The 17,194-nt window shown below is 44.3% G+C and overlaps 1 protein-coding gene across 4 annotated transcripts in view; it reads right to left on the bottom strand.

Moving 5' to 3' along the window:
- The window catches only part of RPTOR (regulatory associated protein of MTOR complex 1), a 192,068-nt gene that overhangs the window by 69,587 nt on the left and 105,287 nt on the right, over nucleotides 1–17,194 (bottom strand). For all 4 annotated transcript variants that reach the window (XM_069953866.1, XM_069953868.1, XM_069953867.1 and 1 more), the window contains exon 5: nucleotides 2,189–2,335. In XM_069953866.1, coding sequence (XP_069809967.1) covers nucleotides 2,189–2,335 — 147 coding nt within the window. The remainder of the gene's footprint in view (nucleotides 1–2,188; nucleotides 2,336–17,194) is intronic.

The raw sequence follows: 17,194 nt of genomic DNA, 5'->3' as shown, positions 1-17,194 counted from the left end.
TGTGGCAGCCGGGCAAAGCAAGCATACCCTGTAATAAAGTTATTTATACTTACCATTTCGGTCCCGGTCTGGATTACGTCCTTTCCACGGAGAAATCTTCATCTTCTTTATTCGCACTCATTATGCTAATGAGCGCCGCCGCTGAAGTCCGTCCTTCTTCCCTCCTCCAGCCGTTGATTGACGCCTGTCGTCTTCTGCATCTTCTCGACGGATCCCGTGCACGTGCGTCGCTCCTGATCTTCTGCGCATGCGCGATTCGCAGTTGAAGCTAGTGCAGAGCTTTCCTGCATATGCGCAGTAGAAGACCGAGAAGAGGAGACAGGATGCGCCTGCGTGGGATCTGGACAAGACCTGATGACTGAAGACTGTCAATCAAGAAGAAGGAGGCATGGATGGGCGGCGGAGCTAAGAAGACCTCATGAATACGCCGGACTTGTCTTCAATTCTCTAAGGACGTTGGACTCATCTCTCATTTTAATATCGGGCAGGAAAAGAAGAATCGCCGACTTCTCCGCCACCGGACAGGAAAAGACAGCGTAAACGGGACCCAGATGGGTATGAAACGCTTTATTATATTTTAATGTCCACCCGTCCGCGGCGTGACAGATCTCCTTTAACATGTCTCTATGACCTGTCAAAAGTTTTCTATGATGACAGGGACACTTTAAAAGCCAGTTGTAATGTTAAACATACAGAATTTTTTTTTTTTTTTTTTTTTATTTCCACATTTCAACCTAGTTTTTTAAATAACATCTAAAGTCTGGCAGTTTTCACTTTGGTCACAAAGCCTAAATGGCGGATACTTTTTGCTGAAATCAATTCTTAAAAGTCATCTAACCCTCACATACATAGATATAGAAAACAGGTTTATACCGGTCACAATAGGTGATGTGTCATCTCCCATCCTTCCTCTCCCTGCACAATGACATCTGCAAAGGGCACACATCATGCCTGGAGAAGTCTTCCATAAACTATTGATTTGTATGATCTAAACCAGTGCTTCTCAATTCCAGTCCTCAGGCCTAACCAACAGGTCATGTTTTGTGGATTTCCTTAGTATTTCACAGGTGATATTATCATACTCAGTCCATCAGGTATTATCACAGGTGATCTTTGTATGGGAAATCCTCAAAACATGACCTGTTAGTGAGGCCTGAGGACTAGAACTGAGAAGCACTGATCTAAACGGCTGCTGTAATACAGATCTTTGGACAGCTCAGGCGGTCAGTCCCCAGACACATACAGAGAAGACCAGACACTAAGAAGACCTTCAGCTAGTTATGTAGAAGGTGTCTCTCCCTCAACTAGTCAAGTGGGTGGTGTCTCTCCCTCAACTAGTCATATGGGTGGTGTCTCTCCCTCAACTAATCATGTGGATGGCGTCTCTATCTAAACTAGTCACGGCTCCCCAGGCTGTAATCCCACCTCTGAATTATGTAGAAGGCTCCAGGCGGGATAACAGCCCCGGCAAGAGAACTAGTTGGGGGAGAGACACCACCCACAAGACTAGTTAGGGGAGAGACACCGCCCACATGGCTAGTTAGTGCTGATTTGCATACAACACGGGAAGGAATAAAACTACATTTTGGCAAAATGGGGACAATGGTAAACAAGCAGTTAATATGGTAGGAAACGCTGCAGCATTCTTCATATCATTATTGTAACTCAGAACCCCCAAATCCTCCTGACTGAAACCCTTTAAGCTGCATTCACTTCAATTGAACCGAAACTAGGGGACCCTGCAGTTTCTGGAGGAAACCGGCCATGTTTAAGGATGGAAACCTGTGGCTGCGAGCTTCGTGCCTTAAGAGTAAAGGCCTCATATATAAGCATGTAACTAATAGTATTTCTATCGGTGGAGCGGCTGAATGTTTGTGACTTCCCAATTACATTTACACAGCAATATATGATCTGTGTCCCTGTGTACAGCATCTGATAGAAACATCTTTAAAGGGATTATCCAGCGTTAGAAAAACATGGCCACTTTCTTCCAGAGACAGCACAGCTCTTGTCTCCAGTTTGAGTGCAGGTTTTGAAACTCCGTTCTATTGAAGTGAATGGAGCCTGATTGCAAACCACACCTGACCTGGAGACAAGAGCGATGCTGTCTCTGGAAGAAAGCGTCCATGTTTTTCTAATTCTGGATAACCCTGGACATTATGTCCGGAGCGAGTACGACTATCCTTACCTCCAGCTCCTGTTCCCTCTGCAGGGCAAACTGCTTGAAGGACTTGACGATGAGTCCGGCATTGGAGCAGTCATACACAAATATGGAGGGGCTTCCCATCCAGGTCTGTAGGTCATATATGGAGAGAGGGATGTACTGTGTGTAATTCTAGAAACAAAAGAGCAATAAACAATGTTAGTTTAACAAAGCCACTACAGAAAAGATGTGTACAGTGCATGGGAAAGAAACATCAAAGGGGCACTCCGGCAACAAAATAATGTCTTTCAAATCAGCTGGTTTCAGAAAGTTCTATAGAATTGTAATTTACTTCTATTTAAAAATCTCACAGCAGAAGCTGTGCTGGTGACTTCATGAACAAGGACACCTTAAAGGGGCCGTTATTTTTCTTTCAAATTAAGTGGTGTTAGAAAGTTATATAAATTTGTAGTTTACTTGTATTTAAAATCTCCAGTCTTCCAGTACTTATCAGCTGCTGTATATCCTGCAGGAAGTGATATATTCCTTCCAGTCTGACACAGTGCTCCCTGCTGCCACCTCTGTCCATGTCAGGAACTGTCCAGAGCAGGAGAGGTTTTCTATGGGGATTAGCTGCTGCTCTGGACAGTTCCTGACATGGACAGAGGTGGCAGCAGAGAGCAGTGTGTCAAACTGGAAAGAATACACCACTTCCTGCAGGACATACAGCAGCTGATAAGTACAGCAAGAATGGAGATTTTGAATTAGAAGTAATTTCATAGGACCAACCCGCCCTTGGCCACCCCGCTCCTCTCTAATTATAAACAATGGACCGGGCCAGTTTGGCGCTATGGGGATGGGCAGCGCGCCTTACCGAACCGTGCAGCAAACTACTAACTGCACCGGCGCCGAGGAGGATTCACCTAACCTGCAGATAGTTCCCCTTTAATCTGGGACACCAGGTAGATTCCACCGAACAAAACCTCAGGTCTGGTCCTCCTTTCCGATATCTCTATTCTACTATAAACTTCTTTAAATGATTTTTATGCGTTTTTACAAGATTGATGGTATCTTCAATCCCCCCCCCCCCCTCCATCAGCAGGGGGCGCCTCTGAGGTTCTGCCACACATCAAGCCCCCAAAAAGCGTGAAGAACTGACTGCTCCTAACCTACACATCATGCATCGGCGGCGTATACTCACAGGAGCTCGGTCACTGACAACAGTAACATGGCTACAGCTCAGTACGGAGCACTTTGTGGTTTACCCATATTCCTTTCTGTGGAAATAGTGGCTGATGCCTGATAACGTTGATCAGCTTATTTAGCCTGTTATTCAGCTTTGTAACTGTGCGGCCAGAGCTGCGCAAATCATCACTATATTGGTTGTCCAAGCATGATGGAGACTGTAGTTCTGCAACAGCTGGAGGACCGTGGGTTTGCACGAACTCGAACTAAGCGTCCTTTTAGACCTACAGATCTCTAAGCTGAGGGCGTCCATCAGAGAGATCTAGGTTCATGATCTACGTTCAAGAAATCTGGAGGCCGGGCTGCACGAATGATTACTGTATTGTTTGTGCGGCCATGGAAAATGACAGCACAGATATGCATATATCCGTGCTGTCAGTTTTCATATGACATAGCAGTACATACCTACCTAGTGCGCTGCTGCTGTGATCTGACATCCTGTTCTTCCGGCTCTCCCGTCCAGACCACACATCCTCCAGAATGATTGACAGCCGGAGGAATTAAATCTTGAAGACTCAGCGGCTGGACGCGAGACAAGGAGAATAGGATGCCGGAGCACAGCAGTAGTATGTACTACTGTGTGATATGGAAACTGACAGCATGGATATATCCTAACTGGACTGTTAACTCGTACAAAACCAAAGCTTTCTGGAAATAGGCTGCTGATGTACCCAAACTCTTTGCCTCCCCCTACAGCTGTCAGATAAGGTATACTATACCCCTGCCAAAAAACACACGTCCAATAGTGATGTATATGTCAGATGCTGCCATATGGAGGGAGGTTTACACATTCAGGCTGCGTTCACACTACGTATATTTCAGTCAGTATATGTATATTTCAGTCAGTATATTTCAGTCAGTATTGCAACCAAAACCAGGAGTGGATTAAAAACACAGAAAGGCTCTGTTCACACAATGTTGAAATTGAGTGGATGGCCACCATTTAATGGCAAATATTTGCTGTTATTTTAAAACAACGGCTGTTATATTGAAATAATGGCCGTTATTTACTGTTATATGGCGGCCATCCACTCATTTCAACATTGTGTGAACAGATCCTTTCTGTGTTTTTAATCCACTCCTGGTTTTGGTTGCAATACTGACTGAAATATACTGACTGAAATATACGTAGTGTGAACGCAGCCTCAGCCTGGTCTATCCCCGGTTTTGTTGGCTGCTCTACAATATACGATCACCCAGTCTGATGTCTCCAGAGACCTTTCTTCACAAATCTGACTTTTGGGAGCACTTAGCGCTTTTTTTGGCACATGTAAGACGTCTTTTCTGCTGCTTGGAACAGAGTCAGGAGCTCCCTAGAAGACGGCAGCTGTACAGAGAGATGGCGAGTACTACAGTAATATAGGAGGTCAGTAGCAGCTCCACAATAGGAATAGAGTCAGGACTGCACCTGTGTACACTATAGGGAGGTGCTGGCTGGTAACAGCTACAATGGGTCAGGTACCCCAGATGCTAAAGGAATGACACCTCTTGGCCTATGAACGTCAGACACAATGCTATATCTGCTCAGAATTCTGTCCCGTGTGTGTGTGTGTATATATGATGTTGTGAAACTTTGTAAACATAACTTATGTGTACTATGGCTTTGTCATTTTGATTATTACTGAAATGTACAATATTGTACTGTATTATATGGGGGGGGGGGGAGGGCAAAGACAGAAGCCTTACCAAGTAAAGACATTGACATTTTGATATATTTTAAAATCAACTAGTGTCAGGAAGTTTTATAGATCTGTAAATTATTTCTATTTTATATCAGCTTATCAGCTGCTGTATGTCCTGCAGGAAGTGGTGTATTCCTTGCAGTCTGACACAGTGCTCTCTGCTGCCACCTCTGTCCAGCAGAAGCAAATCCCCATAGAAAACCTCTCCTGCTTTGGACAGTTCCTGACATGGACAGAAGTGGCAGCAGAGAGCACTGTGTCTGACTGGAGAGAATACACCACCTCCTGCAGGACATACAACAGACGATAAGTACTGGAAGACTGAAAATCTTTTAATAGAAATAATTTACAAATCTTTACAACTTTCTGACACCAGCTATCCAATATAGACTCTTAGCACCACAGACAAACAACTACCGCTGCATGTTTCTGGGCTATGCCCCCTTGTTATGAGATCTCTTAGAACTCTATGGCCATTGGCTGAATCTGCATCTCACAAACGTCCTGCTCTTCCTCTACCCATATAAACTCTGTACATAATGGTGGATAGATTCAGGCCTCCAGGAGAGCTGCCCCTCCTGACTAAAAAGTAAAAAAAGAGCTATCTAAAGAGAGACACTTATGCAGCCATACGCATAAATGTAGGCTAAATGTGTAATGTGTATGGTGGCCTCCCGATTCTGTGCCGATAGCAGACGTCTGTGGGGGGGGGGGGTTCGATGTTAACTGTTGCATTTGTTATTTTTGGAAGGATAAGCTGCAGATAGAGCTTCCCGACACAGGCTAAAAGGCTTAGGAGAACGTGGCAGCTTTCTTCCAGAAACAGCACCTCTTCTCTCCTCAGTTCAGGTGTGGGTATTGCAGCTTGGTTAAGTTGACGTGTACAGAGGTGAATTGAAATACTACACATAACCTGAGGACAGGGGTGGTGCTGTTTGTGCAAGAAAGTAATTTTTTCTAATCCTACACAACCCCTTTAATCTCCCCTCTCTCAACCTAGAACGCATCAGCTAAGCCGAGTGTGAACATGTATGAAGAGACAAGGTGGCTTTAAAGTGTCACTGTCATTTTTTTTTTTTTTTTTTTGCAGAAATCAATAGTACAGGCGATTTTAAGAAACTTTGTGATTGGGTTTATTAGGCAAATCTGCCATTATCTGCATTCACAAAGACTTTCCCCAGGTCCCCCCCCCCTCTCTCTCATCCACTGCTCTTTATCAGTCAAGCCCTGTCTGTTCTATGGAGAGGGAAGGGGGAGGGAGATTAGTTGCCAGGAGAGAACAAAGGATTACACAGTGGGAGCTGTATGAAAGCCGGTATTCAAGGGTCAGAGAGGTAAGTGCTGACGTCAGATGAGATAGCCTGGTGATGTAGCTGTAAATTAACTCTTTGTTGTCTTGTTTTGGTGCCTCATCTCCCTCCACCCCTCCCCTCCACAAAGAAAATCATGAAGACAGGGGGGAGAGCTTCAAACTGCTTTTTCATGATTAAAATGCATTTTTTGGCTAATAAACCCAATTACAACGTTTCTTAAAATCACCTGTACTATTGATTTCTGCACAAAAAAATAAAAAATAAAAATTAAACGACAGTGACACTTTAAGTCTACAGCTATATAAAGGGTATAGTCAGCTTTAGTATTATATAATGGTGCTAGAGGAGGAAGGGGCGTAAAGCCTGTTATATATATATCTTTTGTGGGCATTGCTTTGGCGTAGCAGTGACGCGCATCATTATTTGGTACTTATGATCTATTGTGTATACAGAACCTACAGTAGGCGTTCTATGCTGCTATGTGACAGATAGTTGTCATGAAGCATGTTATCTAAGGATACCTTAACCACACCAGGCGCCTTTTACAGAGCCCCCCTTAAAAAGATTCTTTGGGGTTCATCTTCTCTTCATGAGTAAGCGAGGTCTCGGGAAGGAAGGAATGGAGCTGCTCTTATCTGTGGAGAGGTTTTATAACATACAATCCCCTGAAAGACATCGCTTCTGACTGTGACAAATGACAGTCAATATGATCAATGACGGCTGAAGACATGGAAGGAGGTTATATGAGATGTAAGTAACGTCAGCCCGTTATATTATATAACTAGGGTGCTCACGTCTCACAGGCCTCACTGGTATTACAGCTCATCGATAGCACAGCATTGTTTTTAGTATAGGACAGAAATTCTAAACTCATCCAGATGACAAACTATCTAGATTAAAGGGGTATTCCGCTCAGTTTACAGTTTTAATATGTTGGTGCCCTGATATAGCGCAGTGCTGCAGCCGGTGATTGGCTAAGCTGTCACTGCCAAGACAAGTCCATCTCGGAAGTGGAGGTGGGATTAGGGACCCAAACATGACGTAACCAAACACGAGGCGCATGGAAAGGTAAGAAAAGCCTGATTGTTACGTTCTCCTTAAGAACAGTGACATATTCAAGGTTTAAAATGTTTACATGTTTGGATATGGTAAGTGGCAAGGGGGAGGGCTCTGTGTAAAAAAAAAAAAAATAAGATAAAACTAAAGGGGTATTCCGCTCAAACATTCAAAAAGTTATGTTCCTTCCCATACTTGTTATTATCTATTCAGTTCTCAGCTGCTGTTTTCTGCTAAAGACACAAAAATCTGTGTATGAGCTTTTCTCTCCGTCTCATCCTCCTCCGTTCTGAGACAGCTGATGTAAACAAGTCCCTGGCAGGCTTTATCTGCAACTTTGTAAGCAGCTTCTTGGTAATGCTGGGAGGGTTAATCTGAGGTCAAGTTGCTTTTTAACTCACTGTGATTAACCTTCCTGGCATTACAAAGAAGCTACAATGTTGCAGATAAAGCCTGCCAGGGACTTGTTTAAATCAGCTGGGGAGCAAGGGCAATAGATGTCCAGAGTTGGACATAACATATGTTCACCTAAGAACACGGAGTTTTACCACCACCATCACCATTCTTTCAATGGTGGCTGTCGCCATGTTTTCCAGGCGTCACTAGGGCTGCATCCAGCTTCTGCAGATACTTCTAATCCAACGCTGCACGTTCGTTTTTGGATGAATCCAAGCGTGCTTTAAGTTTGCTCAACTCTATTGGGGGCCGAACCACTTGAACCCCAAACAATGTGACAAATGGGCGTCCCATGTACCCCTGTAAGAGTAGAACAGCAGTCGGGCATGTGTGCCAAGGCTCTATTCTCTCTCTTGGATAGCCATGTCCAGTGCTGGGCTATCTCCATCAGTCCTGTGACCAGTGAATGCAGTGACAGCGAACACGAGGGGTCGCCATTCCCATGACAGGCAGATGTATTGCCCGACATAATTAATGAATCTGATTTTTGCCGTTTGACGACAGCGGAAAAATACCAATCTGCGGCAGCTTGTATAAGACGAAGCGTCTCGCAACGAGCTCTGGACGGAGCGGCTACAACTTTGATTAATCCCGCTGAGCTTCCCACACAGTGTACACACCAGAATCAATGCGGCCAACGCCACCAAATACAAACAGACACAGAAACCTCCCGCCTACGCCACAGGCCTGTGAACGCTCATTGTCTGGAGGTTACGGCTGACCCCCATAGCGGAGCAGAACCGGGGCCCAGCTGTGTCACACACGTCATAACCTACAGAAGCCGAAATCTGCGGAGAGAGAGATATACAGTAACCTAATGCCACCGCAATATTTTACATTGTGCAGCAAAAAGATTTCATCTCCATGGTGATCAGGCATTCAGTCATTACCACTGTCATCGGTGCGACTTTCTAGTGACACAACCTGAATGCAGTCGGTAGCGGGGTTACCTCTCATATTACGTCATCATTATATTCTCACTCCACCAAGCAGTCTGATAAGTGGAGATGGAGGCAGATTATCACCGGTGCCTGAAGATGGTGGATGCAGCCCATGGCCATAGGTCCTATCCATGTTTTCCCAGACTCTCTAAAGCGGCATCCAACTTTTCTAGCCATCGGTAATCAAATGTCACACACACGGGATCGGACGGAACCCAGCATGCTCGAATTACATTCAGGTTACAGAGTTACAGCAACATTTCCTATACTTGGTGGTTAAAGGAGAAGTCCGGCCTCCGGGTTTTACTTTATTTTTACACAGAGCGATTTTTAACTTTTAACGACTAACGATCGCAACCGAGATTGTTTATGTTAACCTGTTCACCATATTACACAGAACGTTGGTCGTTAGTTACGATCGTTACTATGATCGTTATTACGATCGTTACTATAATCGTTTTCTCCATCTGATCCCAGGAAAAGAATGAACAATGTGCAATTACACTGAACAATTAGCGAACAAATGTGGAACTTGAGCGAACAAATGTGGAATTACAGCGAACGATTAACGATAATTGTAGGTTGAGATCTAAATCAACTTTCAACGACATAGGAACGATTTTTCGATCGTTGCCTGCAATTACACAGAACGATTATCGTTAAAATTTTAACGATATAACGATTTTACACACGATAATCGTCCCCTCTAATAGGGCCCTAAGAAAGGGTACGAGCTCAACCTCAGCCCGTGCTTCTTCAGCAGAGGTCACGACCTGGCTGATGGACTGGCCGCTTAGCCAGTCAGTGACCGAGCTGGGACATTGCTCCAGTCACTGTTTGGCTGAGCGGCCTGTCAATCTGTCCAGATGGGCATTTTCCCAACAAGTCGCAGCGTCATCACAACTTGGGGGACAATGCCTTCCGGCGGGGGTCCCGGGGCCAGTCAGATGGCGCATCACGGGCATGGGGAGAGGTAAGCAATGCTTCACTGTTAGCAATCACCAGCTATGAGCAGCTGAGGCCGGACTTCACTTTTAATCACCATATTTTAGGCTCTCTGCTTACTGTCAGCAAACGGAAGTTTGACCGACAAGTACCCAAAACCAAGGATTATGGGAATAAACGAGTGGCACACCAAAAAGGCTCAAAGCCGGGAGGTGCCGCCATGGAAGACTGAGCCATGTCTTAATGAAGTATGACGTGGATATCTCTCGATTGAAGTCTCATTGTCCTCAAAAACCAAATCATACAGAACAGACCTGATAAAACTTTTTTTTTTTTTTTGACAAAGTTAATGAAGCCTAGACTGACCAGGCTAGAAGAATGTAAGTAGAAATCGGTCGCTCCTTCATCCAAGGAGGCTTAAAGGGGTATTCCATTCAAACACAACTTTTTATAGTTTGCTGCCCATGGTGAGACTAACAATTCCTTCCATACTTATCTATTCAGTCTCCTTCCCCCAGTTCTGAGGTGATGCTTTCGGCTGAAGATGTAAAAACCTGTCTGAGCTTTTCTCTCTGGCTCCCCCTCCTCCCCCCTCCCTTTTGAGACGGCTGATGTAAACAAGTCCCTGGCAGGCTGTATCTGCAACATTGCAGCTTCTTTGTAATGCCGGGAGGGTTAACCACAGTGAGATCATTAGCAACCTGACCTCAGAATAACCCTCTTAGCATTACAGAGAAGCTTAAATGTTGCAGATAAAGCCTGCCAGGAACAGATTTTTATGTTTTCAGCAGAAAGCAGCAGCTGAGAACTGGGTGAAGGAGACTGAATAGATAATAAGTATGGAAGGAATTGTTAGTCTCACCATGGGCAGCAACATATCAGAAGTTATGTTTGAGTGAAATACCCCTTTAAAATCCAGCACATTGTGTAATAAACAAGCAGATAATCTGATTACCTCTCCTCTCGCAGGCAGGGTGGGGATTAGTGTGCAATAACCCGTCTCTTAAGAGACCCTGGAGCAGCATTTACTGTGACTTTCAAAGAGTTGAGGATGTTGTAAGACGCAGCCCTCCATGTCACCCGGGAAATCACAGAGGAGGAGGAGGAGGAGGAGAGAGAAGAGGAGAGAGAAGAGGAGAGAGAAGAGGGGAATGGAGCTGGAGGAGCGGGATAAAGTGGGATTTACAGTCACAAGAAATGCAAACACTGGAACACACTCTCAGACAAATTGCTTCTTGTATTATATTAAGGAAGTGAGGGAAGGAGGAGGAGAAGGAGCTGCCAACTAGGAGGCTCCCTGAAGTGGAAAACAATTTACATTAAATAAAACAAAATTATCCGAGTAGCTGCATCCGAAGCAAAAAGAAAGCAAGCTGGAGAACTGGATGTACCCGGCAGCGATCCGGCACGGTGGATGGACCGTCCCTTCAGGGCAGGAGCCATTCTGTACACCAAATCTCACGTACTTCCTCACTGTCAGTAGTTTCATCCACGCCACGGGATCCATGAGCATAAGGGAAGAGCTAAATCCAGCTGCAGGTGCACGGGGACTGTGCCATCAGGTTCCTAAGGTGCAGAGTTCCCCATAGTGGTGGCCCAGGGGGCCGCAGTAATACATGATGGACTCACTCCATGTATATGACTATACATGATAATATTATGCTTGATTCATTACCCAGTGTTACATATATCACTGATATCAGGCTATATCAGTCCAGAATTGGGGTACAGTACTCCAGTATACATATATACTATATTTAAACATACTATGCTAGTCTACATTGTAGGAGGGACAAGAGTCGAGCTGTTTGCCGGCTGTACACACACAAGTACTACTGTCTGGCCAACCACAGCACTGCACCTACTTCTATGCCCCTGCTGGTGAGGGGGCACAGCACTGTACCGGTTGGCACTGTGCTGAGGTATGATTTACAGAACCATAGATGGCACATAGATGGTGAACTGGCCCTGAAAGAAACAGCACTGGTACAGCAAGGGTGAGGTTACAATAAACAATGCATTGCCATTCATGACAGGCTACAGGGAAATAGTTTACATTCAGGAGGTAGCACTGTGTACATACAGTAGAAGAAACACATAGGACAGCTGCGAAGAGCTTTATAAGTGGTCACAGATAAGAGGGAAGCTTTGATTTACCCACGACAGAGGCAGACAGGCTTACATATTGTAAATACACAGCTCAAGCTCTCGGTACACAAGCTAAGCCCTAACCTCACCTCCTGTGAGTTGTCTTGGTCTCTCAGTTACTAGAGATGGACTGAGCCCAACAACAGGAAGTGAAGAGACATCCAGCAGCCAAGACTGAGATGGCAGAGCTAAACCTAGTACTTTAAACACATTTTCACTATTCTAGAGTCCTCCAGGCCTACTTCCCACCCCTCCATCTGAAAGCTTGATGACGTAAAGCCAATATGCAGCTGCTCGGTGATGGAAACCCATCCCAAGAAGCTCCCAGAGATTAGGTGCAGAGTTTAAGAGGTCAACCAATCGTAAGTCCTCAGCGGAGAGGGGAGGGGACTGTTCGGATGGCAGATTATCTTTCAGAAAAATGAATATGGACGGCCTGTTGAAATCCAGTATTCCTTCACTCATCATCATCATCGTCAATCAGGGGAGACCGTGGGGGTCCTCATACACTTTTGGCCAGTCCTGAAAAGAGTTGTCCTGCCTAGGCCCTAAGAAGAAGCGTTCTTAATCTTAGTCACCGTTAGGGTTCGGAGAACGTTGCCCAACCCAAACAGTTTGACAGGTACGTTCAACGCTAGTCTTCCTGCCTTCAAATCTGGTCTGCTAGTCATTGGGCATGAAGCACACACCCTCACCCACCAGGGATATCATCCATTACACCGGGGCCAGCTGGGTTCCTGCTCCATCATTAGATCAGGCAATGTGCATCTTGATCAGATCATGTATATGATGCCACATGGAAATCACAAGGTTAAGAACTGACGGACCCCTGGCATCCGATTAAAACACTGATTAAATGGAGGGATTAAGGCAGGTGTTCTTAGCACTCATTAATACAAGCCGCTGCCGTGGTTCACTGCCCGACTCCTGCTCACAGGTACAAGGTCTGCCAAAAAACTCTGCTGCAGTACTCTGGGCTACGAATCCTCCATTATTAATAACCTAACAGATGCTTCAGACGGATCAGCCGTGATCGGCAATCGCTCAACGCTTTCCTCTGCTTCTTGCACAACATACGGGAGAGAAGCCATCTTGTTACTGAGGACGGGCTGAGCCATATGTATTTGGATGATAAACACTTAACTGTTCATAGGCCGTCCATCTGTAACTCTCATATTGTTTGCCTTGCAGGAAATGGTCCGGACTAGAAACAAGTGTAACTAGAGCATGTTCCAGTACGATCGTTGGCTGAAGTTGCTGGATGCAGCCCTAGGGAGTCCTGGAAAACATGCATAGAAGCATAGGCCGTAGGCTGTTTGCATGTTTTCTTGGTATTCCTAGGCCTGCATCCAACTTCTTCAGCCACCGGTAATAAAATGCGAACGATCATCTCTAGTCTTGACTTCTGGTAACTACAAGATCTATATTCTCTGCCCTATAACCAATCTTCTTAACATTTTCACAGAAACAGAAGAGACCTTAATAGCTTGAGGACATCCCTCGTTCTAAGCAGACGGATGGCTAAGGGCCGCGGGGAGCAGCTGCCCGGTTGATCTTTAGATTGCCAGGTGCCCCATAGAAGATGCAGATGCTCCTCTTCCATTATTGTTGTTCTTTTTAAACATGTTCAAAGACAACGATTGGCCAACATACTGTTGCCTTTCAACATGAACTATGACACCAAACGATTATCGGCGGAAGCGACGGTAATAGGTCATTTACAGCTGATAATAGTTTCCCAAAAAAGACATTAAAGGTTACATCTACGACTAACAACTTTACATGGAACATCACAGAACTACTTACCTGTCAGACGAAGGGTATCATTTATATAATTCAATGCCCATGCTCAAAGCAGTACATTGGGAGGACCAAAAGACAATTGAAAACCCGCATACACGAACATTTTTACAATATACAAAAAGGCAATGAGAAACATCCACTTTCAGCACATTTCAAACAACATCACAATAGCGACATCTCCAAGATCCAGTTTTCGGCCTTACAGTCAGTCAAGCAAAGCTGGAGAGGAGGAGACTATATTGCATCCATGTCCAGAATAGAATCCCGGTTCATATACGACTTTGATAGTATGGCCCCAAAAGGCTTGAATGAGGAACTAGAAATCTTCGGTTTTATCTGAACTTCGACCTCTGGGGCTCCTTCTCACGGCCCGTCACCTGCCAGGCTGTCAATCAGCGCGGTGGCGGTCCTTGGGTTTGATCCCCAGGGGTCTTCCCCTATAGATCAACTCACAATACTGATACTTCACATTTTTGCAAGACTAACATCAAATCATATCGAACCTTTTTGTACAGGGTAGTGCGGCTGCAATCCTTTATATGTATCTCATACCCTTTCCAGTTATGACTAGGCATACGACATACACCATTTAAGCACCGACACGGGCTTTACCATTATAACATGTGTATTTTTGTTGTTACTTTCTTGGTTTTTTATCCTATAACATGCAATACTGTTATTATCCTTATGATTACTTGTATCTGATTTTACAATATGCAAATCATGTTTATTAAAAATATTGGACATCCAATTATGTCAACACCGTTTTATCAACCTGCACACAATATTTATGGTACAATCAAGACAAATCCTAACTATTCATAAATGCCTTGCTTTCTGACCACTGGACAAGGCAATCAACACCTGACTGTGATAACCATTATTGTGCAATTATATTCAACCAATCACCAGCAGCCCACCAAGGATATATACCCACTGAGACTGGGACTACATCACTATCTCTTTTGCTGTTGAGAAAGATACTAAGAAAGTATCGAAACGCGTCCAGATTTCATTAACATTTTCATCCATCTATATTCAGCATGCTAAAACCTCAAATTGGCTAACTACATTGCAAGCCATTCCTAATTCAAACTTGGCGCCAATTCAGCCACGAGGTCCCGCGGGCAACACTTACCACTGCGCATGACCGGAGCTCCGATCTGTACTTAAACCAAGGCAGAGTGCGGCACACGCCTCCAGCGTCAGGAGCAGGACATCATACAAGGGACCACTGCTTGGAATATCCCCAGCTCGCAAGACGGGTGAGAGGTGTATCATACACCATACCAACTTATACCTCCTGCATGCACGGCAATCACATCAGCGTGTCAACGTATCTAACTAGCCCAATCTGCCGCAAATAGTCGTACACATTGTCGGCTACTCTTTTAGTCAGCCATAGCGGGTATGGATCATTGATATCCATTATTACATATATTCCGTTAATACTGACCACGGATGAACTTTGTTGATCGAGTAGCCACATTACAGTTACGTCTAAACGATCAGACGTCGCTGTAATACACCCAGGCTGCTACAGCGGACTCAGTCTGCCTATACACCACTCAGTGTTGAACTTTGCTATTCGATTGCCTAATTATCACAAGCTACTGCAATGCATGTAGTCTGACAATACGCCATATATTGATGAACTTAGATACTTGATTGCCAACTCAACCAATACATCCTAGCCACGGATGAACCTTTATCGAGAACATTCTATTTATGACTTAATCAGACTTTGCACATTGCCAATTTATCTATTAATGCTCATTATTTGTTTATTATCCTTTATTAGTACCGATCTGGTTTTATCATTGTGTCTTATGTCATGTTTTTATGTATTATCTATATGTCTGTCTATTTAGCACTAAAGAGATGAAATTTTTAGCCCATTATTTTTAATCCACTATTCTCTACATTTCCCAGTAAATTGTTTTATATTTTCAGTCTATCTATTGTTTACCAATCATTTTTATCACCATATCGTAATATTTCTTGTTAGTCTTGAGGACCTATACCTTCTCTTATTTCATTTACAGCTGATAATCGCTTGGTCTAATACGGCCTTAAGGTGCGGTCACTGATCAAAGCTGAAGAACGAAACATCCCGACTGCTGTCAGGACTGGAGAGGAACGAAGTTACAGTAATAATGAACTGAATCACTTGGTTATCTCGGCAATCCGCTCATCATCTGCTGCCTTATAACTGCCTGCCGCTCCTTTCCGGGTGCCGGGAAAAAGCTGGATCCAGTCCTGGGAAATGTAATCCAGTTTTCGAGGACGGTATCCAGCTTTTCCAAGCACCCGGGGAGGAGCGGCATAGAGTGCCAGTCAGTAATAAGGCAGCCGCTGATGAGCGGATTGCAGGGATAACCAAGTGATTCAGTTCAATATTACACAGAGCGTTTTTTAATGATAAACGACCCCAAACTAGATTGTTTATCGTTAACCTGAAATCGTTCACCATATAACACAGAACGATGGTCGATAGTTACTATGATTGTTAGTATGATCGTTTATTCCTTCTGATCCCAGCAAAACAATGGACAATGTGCAATTACACTGAACGATTAGTGAACAAATGCGGAACTTGAGCGAACGAATGTGGAATTACAGCGAACGATTAACGATAATTTTAGGTTCAGATCTAAATTAACAGTCAACTAGATACAAAGGATTTTTCGATCATTGCCTGCAATTACACAGAACGATCATCCTTTAAATTTGAACACTAACGATTTTTCGCACGATAATAGTCCCGTGTAATAGGGCCCTTACTGTAAATTCGCTCCTCTCCCGTCAGGACACACGAGGCTTGCAATTTCATTCTATGGTATTTAAATATTATAACAAAATCCACAAGTAGTTGCGTCATGTCCAGTATCAGGTAGATCCCATAGGCTGTATCAAGGTTTTCCAGGCAGCATAAGCGCTGTATCTGGAAGCATGCCCTGGTGTTCTGTGCGGCGGCCATGCTTCCAAACAAACTGTGCTAGGTCTTATTTTCAGGGGAGGCCTTATATCTAGCAATTCAGCAAAACCTCTACTAGGTCTTATTTTGGGGGAAACAGGGTAGTATGTTGTGCATACTTACATACTTAGTCAGGAGAATATACAGAACAAGACATTTACACCATGCTATCTCCCTTGAATGTAGCCCTGCCCTATGCCGTGCCCAGCGCTCACTTACTGTATACATCTCTCCATCAGATGAGACGGCTTTGTGCGGCTCCTTAAGTGTTAGGAGCGCTGCAGCTGCTGAACTTAATTATTCCTTTTTATGAATGCAAATACAACTGCAAGGACAGTCTGTACAATGGTTATAGAAGAAATAAAAAGCTAATATAAAACTGCCGCTAACACATTCACGCAGGCAGATGTGCTCAAAAAAGATAGAAAACAACATTGCCTTCATTTACAGTGGATATAAAAAGTCTACACGCCTCTGTAAAAGTG

Source organism: Dendropsophus ebraccatus, chromosome 14 (genome assembly GCF_027789765.1).
Source record: "Dendropsophus ebraccatus isolate aDenEbr1 chromosome 14, aDenEbr1.pat, whole genome shotgun sequence".
Taxonomy (NCBI): Eukaryota; Metazoa; Chordata; class Amphibia; order Anura; family Hylidae; genus Dendropsophus; species Dendropsophus ebraccatus.
This window is presented reverse-complemented; position numbering and strand designations above follow the sequence as displayed.